This window comes from Coregonus clupeaformis, chromosome 34, assembly GCF_020615455.1.
Source record: "Coregonus clupeaformis isolate EN_2021a chromosome 34, ASM2061545v1, whole genome shotgun sequence".
Lineage (NCBI taxonomy): Eukaryota > Metazoa > Chordata > Actinopteri > Salmoniformes > Salmonidae > Coregonus > Coregonus clupeaformis.
This window is the reverse complement of record NC_059225.1, coordinates 20,489,315-20,515,173: the sequence shown is the minus strand read 5'-3', so window position 1 is coordinate 20,515,173 and position 25,859 is coordinate 20,489,315. Positions and strand designations below refer to the sequence as shown.

The 25,859-nt window shown below is 46.3% G+C and overlaps 1 protein-coding gene across 1 annotated transcript in view; it reads right to left on the bottom strand.

Annotated features, from left to right (window-relative positions):
• Positions 1 to 25,859, bottom strand: part of phldb2b (pleckstrin homology-like domain, family B, member 2b) — a gene marked incomplete at its 3' end in the record, with an annotated part of 45,004 nt that continues 19,145 nt past the window's right edge. The window contains 21 exon segments of the mRNA XM_045210505.1: positions 1 to 1,074; positions 1,180 to 1,265; positions 1,382 to 1,601; positions 1,805 to 1,951; positions 2,029 to 2,119; positions 4,250 to 4,403; positions 4,590 to 4,727; positions 5,349 to 5,451; positions 5,548 to 5,691; positions 5,774 to 5,971; positions 6,097 to 6,249; positions 7,531 to 7,620; positions 7,737 to 7,847; positions 7,932 to 8,087; positions 8,496 to 8,624; positions 9,651 to 9,788; positions 9,910 to 10,047; positions 11,256 to 11,627; positions 13,894 to 15,195; positions 15,298 to 15,482; positions 17,502 to 17,621. Of these exon segments, the coding sequence (XP_045066440.1) occupies positions 934 to 1,074; positions 1,180 to 1,265; positions 1,382 to 1,601; positions 1,805 to 1,951; positions 2,029 to 2,119; positions 4,250 to 4,403; positions 4,590 to 4,727; positions 5,349 to 5,451; positions 5,548 to 5,691; positions 5,774 to 5,971; positions 6,097 to 6,249; positions 7,531 to 7,620; positions 7,737 to 7,847; positions 7,932 to 8,087; positions 8,496 to 8,624; positions 9,651 to 9,788; positions 9,910 to 10,047; positions 11,256 to 11,627; positions 13,894 to 15,195; positions 15,298 to 15,482; positions 17,502 to 17,621 (4,316 nt within the window).

Below are 25,859 nucleotides of genomic sequence, written 5' to 3'. Positions count from 1 at the left end.
ATTCTACAATGTAGAAAATAGTAAAAATAAAGAAAAACCCTGGAATGAGTAGGTGTGTCCAAACTTTTGACTGGTACTATATATGATGGTGGGAAGGAAAAGCATCATGACTGAGCACTAACATACAGTAAGCCTATATGCCAAGGCTGCTCAACATAAAACATGAAACAAGGCATTTGATAAATACAACTCACAGCTAACATATAGCTATCTGGTTAGTGAATAATAACATAAGCAGCGAAAGCTCGACCAGCATGATTATAATCTGTGAGGGTTAACCTATGGGATGATATGATCCTGTACTTAATATACCACTGGCATGTATAAAGCTGCATCTCAATGACAACCTAATACCCAAGTAGCAGCCTTGGGTATTGTCTTTTACCACAGATGACTTGACCTTTGGTACACTGGAAGACACAATGGAGGACATTGGCCTCATGAGAAAAGATCCCATACAAAAAGATTAGCACCTCTGGGTTATGTGATCACAATGTAACACACACCCACACACACACACGAGACCTGAGGTCTTTGGGGATGAGTAAATATCAGTAACTTGCCGCCTGACCAGGAAGTGAAATGACCGTTCTGTTTTGCTTGTCTACTAATGATGCATAAACACACTGGCCAATCCCAGTGGAGCTCTCTACTGTGAGAGTTAAGGCACGCTGTTAGAGAACACGTCCTTGGACAGTTTTATAATAATCAAATACAGAAATAAGAACAACAGTCCATCTGTGTCACAGAGAGAGATCACAGAGAAGAGAGAGGAGCTCGTCCTGGCGCTGGAACCACACACTGGCTGTATCCCTCCACTCCGAAGCACCACTCTTTACACCATGAACTGAGTGTATCCCTCTGCTGGGGCCATATCACGCCTTCTACACCATGAACTGAGTGTATCCCTCTGACGCGGACAGATCAAGCCTCCTACACCATGAACTGGGTGTATCCCTCGGCCCCGGTGACGATGACATCCATCCAGATCCTCATGGCCTCAGGAGAGGGGGCCACCATGTAATAGACCCTGTCATGAGTCTTCACACTGAACGTCAGACACGGGTTAGGACTCTGGAGGGGGGAGAGAAAGAGGGGGAGAGGGATTAGATACAGGCTACAAGGATTCAGCATTTAAAAGAAGGATGTGTCACACACACACAAGAAAGGAGTAGGTACCTTGTGTGCGTTCTTTAAGTGGTCATAGTAAACTTCCTCTATTGCTTGGAAGTAGATGACCCCTTTCAGCTTGGCCTCATGCTTGTCTGCAGCAGAGACAAAACACACAAAAGTTAGAAACACACAAGCAGACCAGAAGACTCTGACTTTGTGTTGTGTGTGTTACTCACACTCCAGTCCATGGTCACTGTCCGGTCTTTACCTGAGAAGTAGGAGAGTGTTCGTCGGTTGCGGTCAAAGACAAACCAGCGTTTCTTCCAGGTCTTGATCTTTCCCCCCATCTTGACCAGGAATCCTCGGCACGTCTTCTCCGTGAGGGACAGGTGGAAACAGGTGTCAGCGCTGTGGCCCGCTGACTCTATATGGGCCCTCAGGTCAAAGTCATCCTTACGAACTGGCAGGTAGCGCGTCAGAGGACGGGACTGTGGGGACAGGGGTTAAAGGTTACTCTAGTGGTCACCAATCTTAGTCCTGGAGAGCTACTGTTTCGTATGAAAAACATTATTTTTTTTTAAATGTATGCACTCACTAACTGTAAGTCGCTCTGGATAAGAGCGTCTGCTAAATGACTAAAATGTAAAATGTATGCCTATTGTTTAGTTGTTTAGCCCTTTCTCTCTCTTACCTGTGCTCTCTGTTTCTCCCGTAGTTTCACCTCCCTGTCGATGAGTTTCTGTCGTCTGTTGGTCTCCTCCTGCAGTCGTTTCTCTAGATCCTCCCTCCTTCTCCGCTCTTCCTCCAGAGCCTGTTTGCGTGACTCCATTTCTTGCTCCTGCACCAGACACAACACACACATTACTTTAGATGTCAGTGTGTGTGTTTGTTTATCTGTGCACGTGTGTATGTTACCTTGTGTTCTATGAGGATATTCTTCTCTGCCTGAGCCTGTCTCAACAGACGCTCCATTTCCTCCAGTTTGGTCACGTTGGACGTACTGGCACTGCAACACAAACAGACATTCTACAGGCTGGGAATGATGCAGTACAGGACTTATTCTTCCCATGGAACACACATGGTCATTAAGACTGGGCCCTGCTGGAACATATTAGAACAAGCCTGGACGTGTGTGTGTGTGTGTGTGTGTCTCAGCACAGTCTGATGCTTTTCATTTCCACTTCAAAAGAAACACCTGGAATAAGTCTGTCTGACCGTCCCCTCTAACTCCTCTCTCCATCTCTTTTTAATCTCTACCATAATGCTTCATTCCTTTCTCTAACTCTCCCAGTATTATTCTCTCAACTATCTTCCCTCCCATCTCTCTCTTTCTCCACCCCTTCCTCATCTCAATCTCCTCTCGACATCTCTTCTCTTACATTTTAATCATTTAGCAGACACTTTTTTTCCTCTCAGAAAGAGGCCTCTCCCTCACATAACTGACAACTAGTACACACACACACACGTCACTCCAGTGATGGCTTTACAGAGATGCAGTATTCCATATGGTGTTCCATTCCCGAGGCTACATGGATACTCCTTTGGGAATTATCCTGATTGGAGCACTGTGTGTGTGTGTGTGTGCGTGTTTGTGTGTGTGATTACAGTGCCATGCGGATCAGAGAGGTAATCCAACAGGAACGCAAGCCAGGAAATATAAGCAACCTGAAGCTCAGACCACCTTTCTATCCCCCTCTCTCTCTCTCTCTCTTCAATTGCTTTTGCATTCTCTTAAAATAATTCTCTCATATTTGCAAATACTTTTTTCCCCTCTCTCTTTCCCTCTCATTTCATTCCCCCTCAGTCCCATTAATCGAGGCAGTCACAGCTGGAGTACATATGACAACCGATCTCACTGTATCAACAAATGACAACATGACGGGCGGTTTTGGTTTTGACGGTCATAACAAGCGAGCATAACTCTCTCTTTTCATGTCCAGTTCAATCTACTTCTCTTCACCCCAACCCCCCCTCTTTCGTCCAGCCTCCAGGTAAATTGATATCCTGTCTGTTTCTCTGCGGATGTCACAACATCGATGAGATGAATGGTACACATTAATCCCAGTCTAAACAAGCCTTGCTTTACACACACACACGTACACCATTTTCCCGCTCTACCCCAGTCGCCTCCATATCTCTTCTATTTTTCCAACAGAAACATTATCTTTTTATCAAGTCATTCTTCCTTCATCTCCACATCCCCCTCTCCCAGCACATCTCCATCACTCTTTCTCTCCTCCAGAATCTCCCTCGCCTTCACTCCTGCTTACCTGCGTTGATGAGAGGGAACGGAGCTCATGGTCCAGTCAGATGCTCCAAGCTAGTCCAGTCCAATTTAACCCAAAAAGAACCAGCCAGAGCCAAGACCCACAGAAAACAGAATCTGTGCCGTGAGTTTACAGAACCAATCCAATTTTACCTTCAGTCCAGTCCAATGCGAAATGAAACCACAGAACCTAATTGTGCTTTGCTGTGTCGATGAAAGCTCCACGGTGCACAGAACCAAGCAAGCAGCTCCAATGTCTTGACCACAGAAACCTGTGCTGTGCAGAAACAGACTAACCCATCTAAAACCTAGGGATGTAGAGCTAGACTGAACCCTCTTCAGACAGACAGAGACAGAGAGAGAGAGATACAGACACAGAGAGAGAGAGATACAGAGGGAGAGGGAGATACAGAGAGAGAGATACAGACACAGCGAGAGAGAGATACAGAGGGAGAGGGAGATACAGAGAGAGAGATACAGAGACAGAGAGAGTGAGAGAGAGCGCTCTACATGCAGAACACATGATTTCACCCCAAAGGGGGGCTGAACCCCAAATCTACCTCCGCTCGATAGCTATCCCCGCTTGTAACCTGACTCCCCTAACCTCCAAATCCCTCCGAGGAGGGAGCCTAAATGGCGGGAGAGCTATGGGTCCGTTTGCAAACACACTTTTTACATTAGCTCTACACAAATGCACACAAACGTTTCAACATGCATGAACATTCATCTCACTCCCTTTCCCTCTCTCTCCCCCTCCATGTTTCACATTATAGAAAATGAAAAACTGACTTCATATGATCGGTATGCACATTCAGCCTCTGAACACACACACACACACACACACACACACACACACACACAGCCATCTACCAGGAGACGTTGTCGGGGGAGCAGGCAGAGATGCTGGTCTCCATTGAGTCAGAGCTGTCCACGCTCATGGTGTCGTATGCCTGGCCGTTATCACGGTAACCGTAGGTGTCCAGGTACACGTTGGACTGGGAGGCGGCCCGAGAGCTCGGCTGACCTGGACCACAACAAGACCACACAGTCAGAGAGAGAGAAACCACTACCAAAGCACACAGGGTCAGAGAGCGAGAGAACAGAGACCAGAAAGAGAGGATAAAAAAAGATTTTTAAAAACAGAGCGCGAGAGAGAGAGAAAGCTGTGCATGTTTGATGTGTATTTGATGTGTGTAAACCATCGAGTTACCTGTCTGTGCCCCTCCCTGCACTGAGCCCTGTTCTCCATGACCGCTCCCCACCTCAGGGACCACAGTCTGACCGTACGGTACAGAGCGATGGCCCTCCCTCTGATCACACTGACCAGCCACGGTTAAAACACAGCAAACTAAAGGTGCAAAAAAGTTACCACAACCAAAAGGTCCAAATAACAATGTCCAAAACCATATAGTCCAAAAATAATTGCTCAGCCACAACAAAATTAACAACCACAACCAGTGGACCTCCAACCTGACTGTCACTACGAAGGGAATAACGTATCACACTACAGTTGGGTACAGGAAAGACACACACACAAAAAAACACAGGAAGCCTGATACCATCACCCAAAGAGGGTCAGAGACACACCCAGCCCAAGGGACATGCTTCAATCTCACCACAACACACACACGCGCACACACGTTATCCAATGGGTTACTAGGACCTATTCACGGATGCTTCACAACAGCAGAGAGCATTTCCTGCCTCTCCTCAACTATCTCCACAAACAAATAAACAAACCATGCTTCTATCCACCAATCACACACACACATCTGATGATACATCTTATGGGTTGAAACCTTTGCCTTATAAGGTAAGCTGTGTGACTAACTTATCCTGAGGGTCACTGGTGGCGTGACAGACAACTCTCCTAGACAAACTCCTCTTCTCTCCCCTCTCACTACTTCATTTTCACATGTATGATACATGTGTGAGGTGTAATGGGTGGCGGGTGTGTGTGTGTCCTCACCCTTGTGCAGGCGGCGTTTATCTGCGTCTCTACTGGAGGAGACAGACATGGCCCGGGGTAGAATACTGCCACAGCTAGAACTCTGGACCAGGGGCTGATGGGACTGTGGAGGACCAGAGAGAGAGATTAAATGTGATTGATTTGTGTGTGTGTGTGTGTGTGTGTGTGTGTGTGTGTGTGTGTGTGTGTGTGTGTGTACCTTGTTAGGCATGCTGCGTCCTAGTGTAGCACAGCTGAACTGAGGGGTGACAATGGACGTGGTCTTCTTCCTGGGTAATGTGTCACTCAGGTGGGCCCCACCTTCTTTCACTAACCTCTTTCTCTCCTCCAGCGAACGGAAGTGCTGAACACACACACAATAGTCAGAATCACACACACACACACACACACACAACAGCACAAAACACAAAACACACAGCCTTTACCTGCCTATTGTGGCGGTGTTTTTTGACAGGCAGAGGAGGAGGAGAGTCAGGGAGGGGAGAGGGGTCACGATAGGTCACCATGTCCTCCGGCCAATGAACCGAGGGGGTTTTGGTGAGAGGGGGGCGGCGGGGCAATAGGGGTCGTGAGGAAGAGGAGGAGGAAGAAGGCCAGTCGACAGGAGAGGAGGAGCGACAGAGCTTAAAGAGGAAGAGAGAGTACAGCGGACAACAGTTATCCTCCTCCACACAAGCAGCACACACTACCCTCACTCAGACACACACACACACACACACACACACACACACAGGCCCCTTACACACACCTCGTCCTCCGCTGGTTTTGGGGCGCTGTCGTCACGGGAGGGGCTAGGCTCAGAATCAGGGGAGGGTTTGGCCAGAACAGGGGCAGGGGCGGGACTAGGGTTCCCCCCCAGCTGGGAGTAAAGTTCATTGATCTCACTGACTGTTACATAGCCCTGGAACATATCATGAGGGAAAATGTGGGAGAGAAGAAGTGGGTAGAGATGAAGAGGAGAGAGAGAGGCAGAAGCAATGGTGAAAGATAAGGGGAAAGAGGGGGAGATTAAAAGAGAGAGATTAAAGAAAGAGGGGGGTTGAGAGATAGAGAGAGGGAGAAAGAGAGAGAGGGAGATTCAGCCATGTTAAAACATGTTGTTAGCTTGGTCAGTTACAAACTGCAGCATCAGAGACAGAGCTGTACTGTTATGCATGTTAAACATGTTCCATTAGTTTCACATAGACAATTAATTAAGAGAGAAGGTTAAAGATAAACAATAGGAACATCCTTAAAGGCCAATTTGTTACCAGTGCAATGTGTTATTATCACTGTATAAATGGAAGACAAGAGGAGGAGGTGTTTTTAAAATGGCCTGTAAAAAGTGCTTCTCAACCTCAAGATTCCTGGATCTACCAGAAACTGTCCATCACACAACACAACTCATTCCATTAGTTCTCATGTTATAGTTTTGACCATAAAATATTGGTCCCTTGTTCTAAAAAGGTTAAGAAACACTAGCTTAAAGTAACTGTCCAGTGAAACTCTCATTTTTTAAATTCAGTTAACGCATACCCAAATAGTGTTGTTGACTAGTCCTATGCTCGTATTTGTGGCCAAAGTATAAATTGGAGAAAAAACACTTAAAAAACTCCACCTCAAACTTGTATCTCAAACAGACAGTTTAAAGAATGCTTGCAATTTCCTCAGAAGATGATGTCATCCTATCAGCAGTCTACCGGTATACACCCACACCATTCTGTTGTTAGGGTACGTCCACACCAATCCAACACCGAAAAGCTTATTTTTAACATACTCAATTACCATTTTTGGTAATTAATTGTAACTATTTGTCATTAATTATAGGTAATATTTAATAGAAATCTGGAAACACTGGAAAGTTACTTTAAATGACTAGGGATGATGGAGAGAGAGAGAGGTGGGGGCAGGGATGAGAGATAGATGGAGGGAGGACATAGTACCTCAGCGCTCTTTATGGAAAGAGAGGAAAGGAGGGAGGAGAGGACCAGCAGGTCAGCAGGAAGGATAAGAGAAGAAAGAGAGGAAGAGGCGTGGTCACGGGACTGGTCGCTAGGAGATCGACACACGTCAGCCAGCGACGCCGTATCCTAGGAAACACGAAAGGAGGAAAGGAGAGGAAGATATGAGAGGAGGAAGACAGTAAGACGAGGGGGACCATGGGTGGGAATGGAGATGGTTGGTAGGCAACAGTCAAACATACCTCCTTGAGACTGATAGGGCTGAGAGGGAAGCCCCGCCCACCTGTGAGGTCAGCATACATCCTTTCCAGAGAGGCAAGGTTATCTTTCTCCTAGAGAGAGAGAGAGAGAGAGACTTTAATAGCAATTAGGACTGAAATCAATCGACTGTCGCAAAACACACACACACACACACTCACAAACATACACACACACTGTGCATACATACCCTCTGCAGCATCATCTGCAGGTTGGTCCTCTCCTTCAGGAAGCTGTCCTTCTCTCGCTGAGCCTGCTGGGTAATCTGGCCCGCCTGCTTTTTTAGGGCCACCAGCCTCTCCTTGGAACACACACAGTTGAACACACACAGTTGAACACACACACACACACAAAACACACACGTACTCTAACACACACAGCGTACCTTGCGTGTGACGGAGCTGCGTTGGTAGTCAGCGATCTCTCTGAGGAGGTGCTGTGTGTTTGTCTCCTTCTCCTCATCATGACGACTCTCTCTCTCCAGCTGCTGAAACTCCAGGTCCTCAAAACGCTTCGTCTCAGCCTCCAGTACCTCAGAGTCCTGACACACACGCACGTTTTTCTCAGATTGTGTTGTAACATTTTGGCTGTCCGCAAGTGTTCAATGTTTAATCACTATTTTCTGCATGAGGGAGAGAGCATTCAGTCACACACGCACAAACAAACACACACACACCCATACCAAGGCATGCTCTTGCCAAACATACCATACAACCATGCTTCCTCATCAAAAAACAGCTACTACCCCCAATGAGCAGGCTGAGAGTGTGGCGCTTTCTGAAGGACATGTGACATACTGAAACTGACAGACAGGAGGAGAGGTAAGGAGGAAGAGCGAGACAGGAAGAGAGACCCTCCTGCAGACAAATGATAGGGGGAAGGAGGAAGAGGAGGAGGGGTGAACAGGTGGGGAAGGTGTGTGTCACAGGAAGTGTGTGTGTGTACTGACCCTGGCGAGCTGCTCCTGTAGGGGCTCCTTCATGGCCTCAGGACAGCAGTGGAGCTGGGAGCGCAGCTCACACACACTCTGAGACAGCTGCTCTACCCTATCCCTCTCAGCCTGCAGCGACACACACACCTGGCACACACACACACACACACAACAAGCATACGCGCAAGCACATACACACATACATGGACACACACACACACAGACGGATGGACGACAAGCATACAAGCACGCTCACACACACACGTGCATATGTACGCAGAGGTACACACACGCACACACAGGAATGACAAGCAGACACAGGACAGAGAGGGAGAGAGGATGGTAGCGTTAGTGAGAGTAGGGAGGCAGTTAGTTACTACAGTGTTACAGTGGTCAGGAAAGCAGAATGAACTAGAGGGCAGGGAGGGGGGGAGGACTGACACAGCGGTGGGTTGGGGATGATGAGAGTTATTGTGAGAGGGAAAGGGGTCTTCCACACAGACCACCAATAGTCCAAGACGTTCAAGCTGCCCAGACACAGCAGAAACTGGCTAACTGACTAGAAACAGTATGTGTGAAACTAGACAACTTTATTTTTTTATTTCTCTCAACTGGTCCTTATCTGTCTTCCTTTCATCAGATCTGCAATCACCAAAATTGTTAAGGGGAAGAGTCTCTCTCTCTCTAATGGAACTCTCCGGAAGCAGGCCTGAACACGACCCAGAGGAGAACAGGGTGCCAACACACAGACATACTTCCTCCTATCCATCCAACCCCACTTCATTCCCCTGTAATCAATCTTTTAGTAGAACCTCACTATAACACACACACACACTCCCCCTGTGTGTGTGATAGGCTAGGGTAGTGACCGCTATACCCGGTTGTGTATTAACGGCTGTATATTTGGACCGGAGACAGCATGACAGGGATTTACACATACCAAGTCAGCTAGTCATATGTCAATCAATGTATCGTTGGGTGTGGCTACAGAATACATACTGCAGCATGCTCACATTACATTTGCACACAGTGCTTATGACACCACATACTCTCACAAACTCCATGTAGCAGCACAAACGCACACACAAACATTTTTATTCTCACTCATTCTCTCTCCCTCCCTCATGTTGAGTTGATCCCAGTTGACCCCGTGTTATTACACAGTGGTATTACCGGAGTCTTCTGGTTCTGTGCCTGTTGTTCCATGTCGGACATCTTGGTGTTGAGTGTCTCCAGAGCATCTCTCTCCTGCTGCAGGGCTGCTAGCTCCGCCTGCTGCTCCGCCTCCACCAGGGCGCGCTCCACCTCCACCTGGATGGAGAGAAAGAGGGAGTTAGGCTTTATCTATCTCTACCTCTTTTACCTCCTTCTCCCTCCCTACATCTCCCTCCCCCTCTCCCATCTCCCTCCCCCCCTCCCTGCCTTCCTCTACCTCTCTGAGAGACTCGTCCATCTGGTTGTCCAGTTCTTTGATCTTCTGTTCTAGCTCCTCCATGTTGTTCAGCACCTGGATCCTCTCCTCCTCCACACGGGTCACTTCCTGCCTCCGCTGGCCCTCCTCCACCGGCGCCTAAAGATGACAACACACTCTCACAATGGAATCTATGCTATGTTCTTTATTCACTGGTCCTGGAGAGCTACAGGGAGTGAGTGTGTTTCCAGCCAAGAACTAACCAACCCAATTCCGTTTATCTACATCTTGATGATTAGTTGAATCATGTGTGTTAGTGCAGGGCTGGAACAAAAGCTACAGGTCGTCCAGAATGAGGGGTGAAAAACACTATGGTTTATAGAAAAGTTCTAGGTGTTAACATGATAGCTAAATCCAACCAATTAAGCTATCTATAGAGTAACTTTATGTTCTTCAATTACTCACCAGAAACTATGCAGCTGTTCATACTGATTTTGCTATCCACACACACACACACACACACACACACACACACACACACACACACACACACACACACACACACACACACACACACACACACACACACACGCCAGCTGCCCACCTTAGATTGCTATCCTTAGCACTCTCTAATCTAATAACCAGACTGTAAATATCTCATGTGTTTGACCTCCTCTAACAGCAACCCAGCTTTACAGTATCCAGCACCTCCGGGTTCTCACACAGTTAAATAGAAGACTAATTCACCACAGCAAACAACCCTGACCTCTAAAACAATAGGTCGCTGTGGAGGTTTAAGAAGAGAATACATTTTTGAGAGTAGGGAAAATACAGTATGTGGACCTTAAATGGTAAAGTAAGTCAGATTTCAGAGGAGTTTCCACATCAGAACTAAGGAATGTACAAGGAGGGGTTGAAACATGGCCAGGGCTAGTGTGTGTTTTCTTCTGTTTACAGTGAGAGGGGAGCTCTCTTTCTCTCTACCTCTCGCTCTACCACTCTCCTCTCTCTCCTTTAACTCTCATTTAGTCATGAGAAGCTACATTAAGCTGCATAAAGCTTCATAGGCTGTTATTAAGCTTGATTAGGCCTGTGTAAGGATTGCCTGACCAGAGGTCTCGTTAACAGGTTGCCAGGTGATAAACACTCTGCCTCCTGTCAATCATTTAACAAGGCTTAATTAAGCTTTACTCAGAGGAAGGACAGCAGTAGCACCGTATGTATCTCTGTGTGTGTGTATGTGAGAGAGACAGGGAGGTTGGCTGAAAGAAGTACAGGAGAAAGGGAACAAGAGATCAAATAAAAAAGGGGAGAAAGAGAGAGAGAGAGAAAGTAAAAGAGAGAGAGAGAAAGTGAAGAACTCTCACCTGATTGGTCCTCGGCAGGCGCACGGTGGGCGAGGTGGCAGAGCTTCGTAGACTGATGGCCGGCGATTCCGCCCGGTTGTCACGGTGGCCGCTGCTCCGTCGCTGTCGGACCGGACGCTCCTCGTCGTTACCGTAGTAACCGTTCTCCGAGTCGCTACCGGCCCCATTTCCGTTAACGGTTGAGTCGGAGAAGACGGATTCTGACTCATCGTCGTCAGAGACCTGGAGTTTCTCTAGTTCCCGGTTGATCTTCTGAAGGTCGGCTAGACCAGCACTGGTACCGACACTAGAACCAACACCCCTCTCCTTGTCCTGCTCCGATCGACCCAGCTCTGAACACAGAGACAGAATGGTTTCCAGCCGCTGGCGTTCCTACAACACACACACACACAGTTAGAAGCCCATACAAATACGTACTTAGAGTTACACACACAGACACACTTTGAAATATATGTACAGAGACACACACACACAGCAAAGAAAGCAAAAACATGTATGCTTATCTATGTCCAACTGAGAGCCAAATACACAGATATTACCTGTGGAAGCATGGCTGCCGTTAGGAGCATTACTCCTCACACACTCACAGATCTTCATAGAGGAAACAGAATTTTCTCATAGCCCTTATATTTCCCTCATAGAGAATAACAACAGCCCACAATAACACAAACTAAACCTATAGACTAACTAACTAACTAACAACTAATTTACTAACTAACTACTAGCGCTGTGCTACTGAACTAGCTATAGAAATGCACTAAGACAGTGGGCTGCTATCTGCAATGCACTGCTGCAGGTGAGAGAAACTAGAAACCACATCGCCCCGAGAACTGAGTGACTGCTATCAGATACAGTGAGAGAGAGAGAGAGAGAGAGCGGAAGAGAGGGTGAGAGAGCATGCGTGTGTGTGAGTGTGAGAGAGAAGAGGTGGCAGGAGGCTTTCCTGTGAATGTTATTGGCTCTGAATCAGAATCTCCAACCGGAAAAGCCCAACATACTACATACAACTTTGGAAATATATCCCAAACACGCACGCACACAGGAGAGAGACTAGAAATACATCCCACATGCATACACACCTACACACACACACAAACAGAGGCCAATACTAAACAACAGTCAGTCAACAAGTAGCAGAGTAAAGCAATACTCTGTCAATTTGACACCTGATTCAGTCCTAATGGAGACAAACCCCTGTAGACCTGCTACACAAAAGGAGGTGAAGGAGTACCGTTAATAACAGCAACTGGCTCTGGGTGTAACCTGATCTGATCACAAACAGCCCTGGCACCCACAGGAGAGGAGAGGATATACTGATATAGAAATATGGAAATGTAATCCTTCCTCTCCTCTCACCATCCCTTTCTCCTGATCTACACCCTCTCACTCTTTCTCCCCATCTTGCCCTCCCTCCCTCCCTCCCTCCCTCCCTCCCTCCCTCCCTCATTCACAATCTCCCCCTCTGCCCTCCTCCATTTTCTCTCTCCCCCTTCCCTGTCTCTTCCCACCCCTCTCAATTCAATTTAAGGGCTTTATTGGCATGGGAAACATATGTTTACATTGCCAAAGCAAGTGAAATAGATAATAAACAAAAGTGATGTTTTGTTTTTTTACAGTAAACATTACACTCAAAAAAAGTTCCAAAAGAATAAAGACATTTCAAATGTCATATTATGTGCAAATAGTTAAAGTACAAAAGGGAACTCTCTCTCTCTCTCTCTCTCTCTCTCTCTCTCTCTCTCTCTCTCTCTCTCTCTCTCTCTCCAGCTGGAGGGAGAAAGTCCCAATAGTTAAATCAGGGACAGAGTAGTAGTGAAGTTCTCCTGTCCCACCCCTAGAGGGCAGAGTGGATCCACCAGTGGGACAGTTAGCATACAGAGGAGATGTATCTCAATAGTCTACAATAGCGAAGATGAAGGAGAGGAAGCTATTTTACACTATTGAGATAAAGCCTAATTCTGTTGAGTGATTGGTGCATAGATGTGTGTTTCCGACATCTTTGTGTGTTCTCCCATGAAGGCAGCATTTACGTTGCTAGGGAAAATAATTTCAGAAATGATCCTCTGGGAATATTCAGCACACCTCAAAGGACGTTTATGTTGCCCAACACCTGTATGAAAGCCACCGGTGTAGTTATGTGGCTGCACAACTTTATTTTGGACTTAGCGCTGTTTACTTTGTGTGTGACAGAAGAAGAGAGAGCGAGAGAGAGAGAGAGAGAGTGTATCCACCTGCCCTAAATCTGGTTCTAGCCCACGTCTGACGGTTCTGTTATGGGTTCCAAACGATCCAAACCAACCAACTGGGCGGAACTCCAGATGGCCCCACACACACAGAACCACAGAGGGCCCAAAAAAGCCAGTGTTTTCCTCTAAACCGGACCCAACCCAGTGGAGGAGTAAGAATAGCTAAGCATGTTAACATAGGCTAGCAGCCAGAGGCATCTGCCTTAGTACTGAACTTGAACCCTGAGCGAACATATGTGCGTGTACGTGCATATTCATCTGTGTGTGTACGCCCCAACAGTGCAGCTCCCGAAGTGTGTTAAGGAGGTAGATGCTATCCTGTTCCTCATAGCATTGCTATTTCATTCAGATATTTTAAAAAAGACACACACACAAAGACACACACTACTCACCAGTCTCTCCACCTCCTGTTCTCGTAGTCTTTCATCTCTCTGGCGATGATGGTAGTCAGTCAGTTCTTCTTTCCCACTCAGGGAGCTGATACTGCCACTCCTCGCCCTGAACCCCCCCGGTGGGGTCACCCCCGCCCCCAGCCCCACCCCTCCTTTCCCAAATGACTGCCTTCGTTCCCCTAACCCTAAACCTGGCTCTATACCTCCCTTCCCAAAAGACTGTCTCCGTTCCCCTAACCCTAAACCTGGCTCTATACCTCCCTTCCCAAAAGACTGTCTCCGTTCCCCTAACCCTAAACCTGGCTCTATACCTCCCTTCCCAAAAGACTGTCTCCGTTCCCCTAACCCTAGACCAGGCTCCAGGCTGCCACCCCTGTGCTCCCTCTCCGCGAAAAAAAGCTCTGGTCCTGGGGAGACTCCGCAGCTGGCTGGCCACTCTGGCTCCTGGAGGCTGGATGTGGAGCTGGTGGAGGTGAGGCTGAGTTTCTTGGCCACGCGGGGGCTGGAGGAGCCCCCTGATCGGAACGGGACAGTCACGTCTGGAGGGGCCTGGGTGGGAGACTTTGGGGAGGAGAGGGAGATGGATACCACCCCCTCGCCTTGGTTCCCCTTGTGGTTCATGTTTTGTGCCTGGCTGTAGTTAAAGTTAGTGGTTTGGTTATGGTTGTAGTTACTGTTTGTGGTGTGGTTTTGGCTATTGTTGTGAGAGGAGTTGCGTAGCGGTTCAGAGCGCCGCGAGGTCGGGGGGAGGGTAGAGAGCGCCAGGGCTCCATTGTCATGGGAACGTGGAGACGATGACGGGCAGAGGCGGGGCAGAGAGAGGCTGTGACTTCCCATCATGCTGCCTATCGATCCTGCAGAGTACTTCCTGGTACGGTTGCTAGGCATCGACTCATGGTTGCCGTGACTTCGGCGTCCCAGGCGGGGGCTGGAGGGCACGCTGGCCGCTCCACTGGATGGAGAGAGGGATGAGGATGGAGGAGGAGAGGAGAGGCTCTCACCACCGGCCACCGAGTTAGAGGAACCTCCACCGTTCCACATCGACAACAGGGGGGAGGAGTTTGGGTTTAGTTGGCGTCGCCCGTCGCCAGAGGACACCAGCAGGCTGTCCTGTGATTGGTAGGATTGGTTCCGGGTCATGGAGGATCGGGAGGAAGGGGGGTCGGAGCGCCGAGAGGGGGAGGGAGGGGCGGCGGCTTTGCCGGAGAGGGGCGGGCGATCAGAGCCGTAGAAACGCCTAGCCTGCTCTTGATAGGCTGACAACATCGAGGTGGGTGAGGTCACAGGCGTGGTGGGCGGAGACTGGGAGAGTGTGAGAGAAAATACATTAGAAGTGTAAAACCATGTCCATCTAGCGCATGCCTCAGTCCTGCTGGGGTTCGTTCAGAGCTACAGCTGTCATACCTGTGTCATACTGAAGTAGGAGGGGCTAGAGTCACCATTGGCTCTCAGGCTGGTCTCCAGGGCAATCTTCTTTCGTTGTAAGGTGTCCATCAAATCACGGAGCTCTGAGGCAGAACGCATCCCTCTTGCACTGCCGGCCCCTCCCACCACCCCATGACTGTAGTCACTACTGAACTTCAGATAGTCTGGGGAGGGAGGGAGGAGATGGGGAGGGAGGGAGGAGATGGGGAGGGAGAGGAGTTCAAGTTCAAGTTGTATTAGTTGTATGTACAAGATACACATGGTATACACCGTCCAACGAAATGCTTACTTGCAGGTTCCTTCTTGACAATGCAACAGTTGATACAGGAGAGGAGAAAGCAAAAGTAAATACACATAAGACATGTTATTTAAACAGTGTCCATCTTCACCACTAAGTGAACAGTAAAAAAACATTATTTACATTAGCTCTCTGTCCATTATCTGTTTAGTCTGTTGAAGCCTATAGGTCTGAGGGTGTTATTATTGTTCTGCCAACAGTTCTATGTATACGTGGGTCATGCCTTCCCATGTGTGCTTTTGGTCTGAGAGTAAAGGAGAAAGTTATACGGTGGTTGTACCTGCAGCTAAGTCTATTCCTAGCTGGGCTTGGCAGGACACTCATAACACAAACAACAGAGAACTGCCAGCAAATGGCCCATAACACACAGAGGGCCCGAGAGCCAACACACAGACACAAAAACGCACTCACACGCACCCACCTATTCTCAGATCTAAAACTAACACACACGGTAGTTCCGGTCTCTAAATGTAGCAGAGCAACCAACTTCCTGGGGAATTGTTTTTTTGGGGAAATAGAAAACCTCTCAGTGGTCAGGAATTTCTTCAATCCCCCCTTTATCATCACTGATCTGAAAATCCTCTGTAGGTGAAAGCAGTGGAGAGGAAACCTAGTTATTTTACTCATCAATGAGCTAAACAAAAAGGAGACAAGAAGGTTAGCCATTTTTCCCCTGAGTAATGGGACCACTCTTTACATACTGTCAAGACAATAACACACACACACACGACCTCCAAAACACACATAGAATCACTAAATGTAGACGGACATGTGTGTGCCTACTGTGTCCACATGTCGAAGTGTGTTTACCTAGAAGAGTGTGTACATGACAGTGTGTATTCTGTGCATGTCCTGTGTGTGTACACATGACAGTGTGTGTAGGAGTGTGTGAGCGAGGGGTCCTAGTGTGAAAGGTTTAACCTCAGCCTTGTAAGGAGGGGGAGAAATGGGACAGAAAGCAGAAGACATTAAGGTCTCGAGACGCTGTCAGAAACACACACACACACACACACACACACACACACACACACACGCTGGGCTCCATATATGGACAGATTTTCCTTTAAGGTCTGGCTCATATCAGCTCACTCTGATCTTTACGAAACTATTAACCCTAAAAGCTCATGGCTGCTCGCTATACAATTGTGTTCAGTGTGTGTGAGTGAGAGACCCCTATACAGATGTATATTCGTGTGTGTACATTCCTGCTGTCTAGCTGCAGAGACAGTGAGCGAGCAGCGCTGATATACAGCAGACACACACACCATGTTCAAATGCAGAGATCAATCACCACGGTTACAGCGGAATACAGCTGCATCACCACGATGACGGTTATCGCCAGATGTGAAAAACATTCCACCCGTCTTGAGAAGTGTGTTTAAGTTGTGTGTGTCTGTGTTTCTAAACCTGTGACTCGTCAAAGACCCTCTGCCTCAGAAAAAAACATATCTATGAAGATATCTGCATACACATTAAGGACCTAAGAATGCTTTATTTCACATTTACATTTTAGTAATTTAGCAGTCGCTAAGTCCCCTCTATCCAGAGGGATTCACAGTTAGTTCAGTCATCTTAAGATAGCTAGGTGAGACAACCACATATCAGAGTCATAACAAGTAAATTTTTCCTCAATAAAGTAGTTACACGTGACCACGTCTCAATCACGCACACCTGTCGTGGTGGGGTCCACCAGTAACTGTACCCTAACACAGTGGGAGAGAGGAAGTGATATGAGAACTGTGGGACTAGGGGCTGATATGGGATCTATAGAGGGGGAACAAAGGAGAAGAGAGGACTGGGGTCAAGGGGAAGTCAGAGGTGAAAGAGGGTAGGGCCGAGTGTGTGTGTGTGTGTGTGTGTGTGTGTGTGTGTGTGTGTGTGTTACCTGTGCTGTAGGCCAGGGGCGAGACAGGGCTCTTCTGGGGCAGCATGCTCTTCATGCGGCTGGCCTCTTCTGGATGGTTGAAGCGGAAGAAGTAGGATTTACCCAGACACAGGGAGTAACCTGGAGAGAACACACACACACGGTCAGATACAGTGCATTAGGAAAGTATTCAGACTTCTTGAATATTCCCACATTTTGTTACATTACAGCCTTATTCTAAAATGGATTAAATTCGTTTTTTTCCTCATCAATCTACACACAATACCCCATAATGACAAAGCGAAAAACAGGTTTTTGGAAATTTTTGCAAATGTATACAACTTTTACTATAGAAATGACTTATTTACATAAGTATTCATACCCTTTGCTATGAGACTCGAAATTGAGCTCAGGTACAACCTATTTCCATTGATCATCCTTGAGATGTTTCTACACTTGATTGGAGTCCACCTGTGGCAAATTCACTTGATTGGACATGATTTGGAAAGTCACACACCGGTCTATATAAAGGTCCCACAGTTGACAGTGCATGTCAGAGCAAAAACCAAGCCATGAGGTTGAAGGAATCGTCCGTAGAGCGCCGAGACAGAATTGTGTCGAGGCACAGATCTGGGGAAGGGTACCAAAACATTTCTGCAGCATTGAAGGTCCCCAAGAACACAGTTGCCGCCATCATTCTTAAATGGAAGAAGTTTGGAACCACCAAGACTCTTTCTAGAGCTGGCCGCCCGGCCAAACTGAGCAATCGGGGGAGAAGGGCCTTGGTCTGGAAGGTGACAAAGAACCCGATGGTCACTTTGACAGAGCTCCAGAGTTCCTCTGTGGAGATGGGAGAACCTTCCAGAAGGACAACCATCTCTGCAGCACTCCACTAATCAGGCCTTTATGGTAGAGTGGCCAGACGGAAGCCACTTCTCAGTAAAAGGCACATGACAGCCCGCTTGGAGTTTGCCAAAAGGCAGTCTAAAGGACTCTCAGACCATGAGAAACAAGATTCTCTGGTCTGATGAAACCAAAATTGAACTCTTTGGCCTGAATGACAAGCGTCACATCTGGAGGAAACCTGGCACCATCCCTACGGTGAAGCATGGTGGTGGCAGCATCATACTGTGGGGATGTTTTTCAGCAGCAGGGACTGGGAGACTAGTCAGGATCGAGGGAATGATGAACGGAGCAAAGTACAGAGAGATCCTTGATGAAAACCTGCTGCAGAGCGCTCAGGACCTCAGACTGGGGCGAAGGTTCACCTTCCAACAGGACAACGACCCTAAGCACACAGTCAAGACAATGCAGGAGTGGCTTCGGGACAAGTCTCTGAATGTCCTTGAGTGGCCCAGCCAGAGCCTGAACTTGAACCTGATCGAACATCTCTGGAGAGACCTGAAAATAGCTGTGCAGCGACGCTCCCAATCCAACCTGACAGAGCTTGAGAGGATCTGCAGAGAAGAATGGGAGAAACTCCCCAAATGCAGGTGTGCCAAGCGTGTAGCGTCATACCCAAGAAGACTCAAGGCTGTAATCGCTGCCAAAGGTGCTTCAACAAAGTACTGAGTAAAGGGTATCAATACTTACAGTGAGGGAAAAAAGTATTTGATCCCCTGCTGATTTTGTATGTTTGCCCACTGACAAAGACATGATCAGTCTATAATTTTAATGGTAGGTTTATTTGAACAATGAGAGACAGAATAACAACAACAAAATCCAGAAAAACGCATGTCAAAAATGTTATAAATTGATTTGCGTTTTAATGAGGGAAATAAGTATTTGACCCCTCTGCACAACATGACTTAGTACTTGATGGCAAAACCCTTGTTGGCAATCACAGAGGTCAGACGTTTCTTGTAGTTGGCCACCAGGTCTGCACACATCTCAGGAGGGATTTTGTTCCACTCCTCTTTGCAGATCTTCTCCAAGTCATTAAGGTTTCGAGCCTGACGTTTGGCAACTCGAACCTTCAGCTCCCTCCACAGATTTTCTATGGGATTAAGGTCTGGAGACTGGCTAGGCCACTCCAGGACCTTAATGTGCTTCTTCTTGAGCCACTCCTTTGTTGCCTTGGCCATGTGTTTTGGGTCATTGTCATGCTGGAATACCCATCAACGGCCCATTTTCAATGCCCTGGCTGATGGAAGGAGGTTCTCACCCAAGATTTGACGGTACATGACCCCGTCCATCATCCCTTTGATGCGGTGAAGTTGTCCTGTCCCCTTAGCAGAAAAACACCCCCAAAGCATAATGTTTCCACCTCCATATTTGACAGGGGGATGGTGTTCTTGGGGTCATAGGCAGCATTCCTCCTCCTCCAAACACGGCGAGTTGAGTTGATGCCAAAGAGCTCGATTTTGGTCTCATCTGACCACAACACTTTCACCCAGTTCTCCTCTGAATCATTCAGATGTTCATTGGCAAACTTCAGACGGGCCTGTATATGTGCTTTCTTGAGCAGGGGGACCTTGCGGGCGCTACAGGATTTCAGTCCTTCACGGCGTAGTGTGTTACCAATTGTTTTCTTGGTGACTATGGTCCCAGCTGCCTTGAGATCATTGACAAGATCCTCCCGTGTAGTTCTGGGCTGATTCCTCACCGTTCTCATGATCATTGCAACTCCACGAGGTGAGATCTTGCATGGAGCCCCAGGCTGAGGGAGATTGACAGTTATTTTGTGTTTCTTCCATTTGCGAATAATCACACCAACTGTTGTCACCTTCTCACCAAGCTGCTTTGCGATGGTCTTGTAGCCCATTCCAGCCTTGTGTAGGTCTACAATCTTGTCCCTGACATCCTTGGAGAGCTCTTTGGTCTTGGCCATGGTGGAGAGTTTGGAATCTGATTGATTGATTGTTTCTGTGGACAGGTGTCTTTTATACAGGTAACAAGCTGAGATTAGGAGCACTCCCTTTAAGAGTGTGCTCCTAATCTCAGCTCGTTACCTGTATAAATGACACCTGGGAGCCAGAAATCTTTCTATTTGAGAGGAGGTCAAATACTTATTTCCCTCATTAAAATGCAAATCAATTTATAACATTTTTGACATGCGTTTTTCTGGATTTTTTTGTTGTTATTCTGTCTCTCACTGTTCAAATAAACCTACCATTAAAATTATAGACTGATCATTTCTTTGTCAGTGGGCAAACGTACAAAATCAGCAGGGGATCAAATACTTTTTTCCCTCACTGTATGTAAATGTGATATTTCCATTTTTTTTTTTTTATAACATTTGCACACATTTCTAAACCTGTTTTTTCTTTGTCATTATGGGGTATTGTGTGTAGATTGATTGGGGGGGGGAACAATTTAATCCATTTTAGAATACACCTGTAACGTAACAAAATGTGGAAAAAGTCAAGGGGTCTTAACACTTTCCAAATGCACTGTATAACACACACTAAATGAGAGAGCAGAAATAATACAACACAGTACATGTTAGACCTCTCGGTTCTCTGTATAACAGATTATCCATCTGCACTGCTCTGTCAACCACACTCACACACACAGTCTGGGCCGCTCTATACCACAGTGTTTGGCTATCAATCAGTATCACAGAGTCAGGTATTAAACAAGACACCAGGGTCACAACCCCATATAACCCCCCACCCCTACACACACACACAGCAGTCATCAACAGCTGTCCAAATACCTCACATAAAGAGGGAGAGGGAAAGAGTGAGGGGGGGGGGGACTCTCTGTCCTTATCGCTCTCTCTCTTTCTCTTGAATGAGTGAAGGTCAGAAAAAGAAAACCATCTTGTCCATCTCTGCCAGCCTCAAACTGACCCTTCCACATGATCCAGAGAAACAATTCAGCCACTTATCTCTGTATTAAACAATGCTGATGCTTCTAGGATTGAAATATTATCTCTGTATTAAACAATGCTGATGCTTCTAGGATTTAGATATTATCTCTGTATTAAACAATGCTGATGCTTCTAAGATTTAGATATTATCTCTGTATTAAACAATGCTGATGCTTCTAAGATTTAGATATTATCACTGTATTAAACAATGCTGATGCTTCTAGGATTGAGATATTATCTCTGTATTAAACAATGCTGATGCTTCTAGGATTGAGATATTATCTCTGTATTAAACAATGCTGATGCTTCTAGGATTGAGATATTATCTCTGTATTAAACAATGCTGATGCTTCTAGGATTGAGATATTATCTCTGTATTAAACAATGCTGATGCTTCTAGGATTGAGATATTATCTCTGTATTAAACAATGCTGATGCTTCTAAGATTTAGATATTATCTCTGTATTAAACAATGCTGATGCTTCTAGGATTGAGATATTATCTCTGTATTAAACAATGCTCATGCTTCTAGGATTGAGATATTATCTCTGTATTAAACAATGCTGATACTTCTAGGATTGAGATATTATCTCTGTATTAAACAATGCTGATGCTTCTAGGATTGAGATATTATCTCTGTATTAAACAATGCTGATGCTTCTAGGATTGAGATATTATCTCTGTATTAAACAATGCTGATGCTTCTAGGATTGAGATATTATCTCTGTATTAAACAATGCTGATGCTTCTAGGATTGAGATATTATCTCTGTATTAAACAATGCTGATGCTTCTAGGATTGAGATATTATCTCTGTATTAAACAATGCTGATGCTTCTAGGATTGAGATATTATCTCTGTATTAAACAATGCTGATGCTTCTAAGATGTAGATATTATCTCTGTATTAAACAATGCTGATGCTTCTAGGATTGAGATATTATCTCTGTATTAAACAATGCTGATGCTTCTAGGATTGAGATATTATCTCTGTATTAAACAATGCTGATACTTCTAGGATTGAGATATTATCTCTGTATTAAACAATGCTGATGCTTCTAGGATTGAGATATTATCTCTGTATTAAACAATGCTGATGCTTCTAGGATTGAGATATTATCTCTGTATTAAACAATGCTGATGCTTCTAGGATTGATGTTTCAGTTCCGTGATCCCTCCCAAGCAGCTTAAATATGGAGAAAAACAACGTCAAAATGACAGAACTGTTCCATCCATCTGTCTGTGTCTGATACCAGAGACACCTACTCTCAGACAGATACCCAGAGAGGAAACCAAGCCGGGGAGAGAGGAAAGAGAGAGAGCAAGTGAAAGAAAGAATGGAAAAATACAGCATGGAAAAAAATGTCTGGGCTAATTTTCTCTCACTCTCCTCTCTGTCCCAGAAGCTCAATGTTAGGAGAGGGTGTAATGATAATAGGGATGTCGTGACTCCCTTAGAGGTCTCAGAGTCTGATCTGTTCTGTGTGTGTGGTTTTAACATGTAGCTGATGTGTATAACTAATGTGTGAGTAATGTGTGTGTGTGTGTGTGTAACTAATGTGTGAGTAATGTGTGTGTGTGTGTGTGTAACTAATGTGTGAGTAATGTGTGTGTGTGTGTGTGTGTGTGTGTGTAACTAATGTGTGAGTAATGTGTGTGTGTCTGGTTGTGTAAAGAAATATGTCTGACATGCTTCCCACTTCCTGAAAAACTGCAAGTGTGTGTGTGTGTTCAGCTGAGGGTACTTTTCTGGGCTCGCTGGAGTATTTCTAGAGAATAAGCCAAGGACAGGACTAAGACCCAAACTTCTCATACCACACTGCTGAGTGTGACTTATTACACACACACACTTACCACAGGAAATAATACTCAAGACAAAAATGTGAAATTCTGCTTTTAACCTTTTCCATTGAATTGAGAATGTTTTCACACAGGACTGTTTAGTCTACGAAGCTCTACTAGGCACTACACAAATAAACACTGTAGGATAGGACACATTCTGCGATGATGTGGCCCGTATCTTTACACACACACACATCAAAGACTGCCATGCATGCGAGTTAATAAAAAATTAATAAACCAAATATGTTGTTTTACAGGATCAGCCCTAGAAGTACGGCGCCCCTGGAGCAAATTAGGGCTAAGTGCCTTGCTCAAGGGCATATCGACAGATATTTCACCTTGTCGGATCGGGTATTCGAACAAGTGACCTTTCGGTTAATGGCCCAACGCTCTAACCGCTAGGCTACCTGCCACCCCATAATGTGTGTTTGTGTATGTCATGTGTGCCTGTCATGGCTTGCGGGAGTTAAGTACACTATATATACAAAATTATGTGGACACCCCTTCAAATTAGTGGATTTGGCTATTTCAGCCACACCCGTTGCTGACAGGTGTATAAAAATCGAGCTCACAGCCATGCAATCTCCATAGACAAACATTAGCAGTAGAATGGCCTTACTGAAGAGCTCAGTGTCTTTCAACGTGGCACCGTCATATGATGCCACCTTTCCAACAAGTCAGTTCGTCAAATTTCTGCCCTGCTAGAGCTGCCCCGGTCAACTGTAAGTGCTGTTATTGTGAAGTGGAAATGTCTAAGAGTAACAACGGCTCAGCCACGTAGTGGTAGGCCACACAAGCTCACAGAACGGGACCGCCGAGTGCTGAAGCGTGTAGCGCGGGAAAAAATTGTCTGTCCTCGGTTGCAACGCTCACTACCATCAGCACAAGAACTGTTCATCGGGAGCGTCATGAAATTGGTTTCCATGGCCGAGCAGCCGCACACAAGCCTAAGATCACCATGCGCAATGCCAAGCATCGCCATTGGACTCTGGAGCAGTGGAAACTTGTTCTCTTGAGTGATGAATCACGCTTCACCATCTGGCAGTCCGACGGACAAATCTGGGTTTGGCGGATGCCAGGAGAACGTTACCTGCCCTAATACATAGTGCCAACTGTACCGTTTGGTGGAGGATGAATAATGGTCTGGCGCAGTTTTTCATGGTTCGGGCTAGGCCCCTTAGTTCCAGTGAAGGGAAATCTGACATTCTAGACAATTCTGTGCTTCCAACTTTGTGGCAACAGTTTGGGAAGTTTCTGTTTCAGCATGACAATTCCCACCGTGTACAAAACGAGGTCCATACAGAAATGGTTTGTCGAGATCGTTGTGGAAGAACTTGATTGGCCTGCACAGAGCCCTGACCTCAACCCCATCGAACACCTTTGGGATGAATTGGAACGCCAACTGCGAGCCAGGCCTAATCGCCCAACATCAGAGCCCGACCTCATTAATGCTCTTGTGGCTGAATGGAAGCAAGTCCCCGCAGCAATGTTCCAACATCTAGTGGAAACCCTTCCCAGAAGAGTGGAGGCTAGCAAGGAAGGGGGGCCCATTATTTTAGAATGAGATGTTCGACGAGCAGGTGTCCACATACTTTTGGTCATGTAGTGTAGAATCCTAGGAGAGTGAACCTGTATATGCCATGGGTGACCATGGGTGTGTATAAAGACTCTTTACAGTCTCTGTCTAATCACTCACAGTACCGTATGGTATTTAGCATGACAGCAAACAGAGGGAAGGAGAAAGAGAGAGAGAGAGAGAGAGAGAGAGAGACAGAGAGAGACAGAACATCTGTATGCGTGTAACAGCAGTCTTTCCTCAGAAACTCTCATTCTTTGACTCTCAACAGTCTGCCAGCTTTATACGACTGTTGCCCTTATTTGTTAATTACACTACTTTCTAATTTCCTCCCTCCCAAAAACAACAAATAACAACCCCTCCCAACAACAAACACACCATCTTGTTTTTTACAGATATCCCCAGCTACAAAGATAACCTCACACACTTTGATCTCACAGATGCCAGTGAAGAAGACGTCTGGTACCAATTTCTTCTGGTTAATCTAAATCAACCTAACACGGAACCACAATGTTAAGGGAGGGAAACCGGTCTGTATTTAGGAATAAGCGAGCAATACGTGTCTATCTAATTGCCAAATGCGGACCATTAGGTTAGAATATTAAACAATTAGGCCTTTATCCCCCAGACTATATGTCACCCTGCCTCTCTTACATGGGGGCTGCTGGAGGGGGAGAGGAGGGGAGGTAACTACCAAATACCATGTGTGGGACACTGGCCATGAGCACACTTACTGACACAAAAAAACGATCTTCCAATCTAGGTCATTGGATTTGAGGGGGCTCAATCTTTTCCATGACAAAGTGAGTTCGTGGTCTGCTGCTTGGATGTGTTGAGTAGATCACTGCGGCTTTGCAGGGCCCTCAAAAAAATGAATAACTGCCAAAGTCAATGCATCATTCCTTCCTCGGTGTGATCACTGATACGATTAGTGCCCCTTTTGAATAATAGGCCTACTATAGCCTAAAGTAGGATAGGAGGAAGGAATAAATAAAGTAAGGAAGGGCGGGAGGATGCATTATGAAAGTATTCGAACAGGGACTCAGCTCGTATACATGAGTAGCGTTGCCATGTTAGCTGACAGACGCTGCCTCTTTCAATTAAATGTCCTCTCTCCTTTATAAAGCAAATAAAGTAATAAGGCTAATC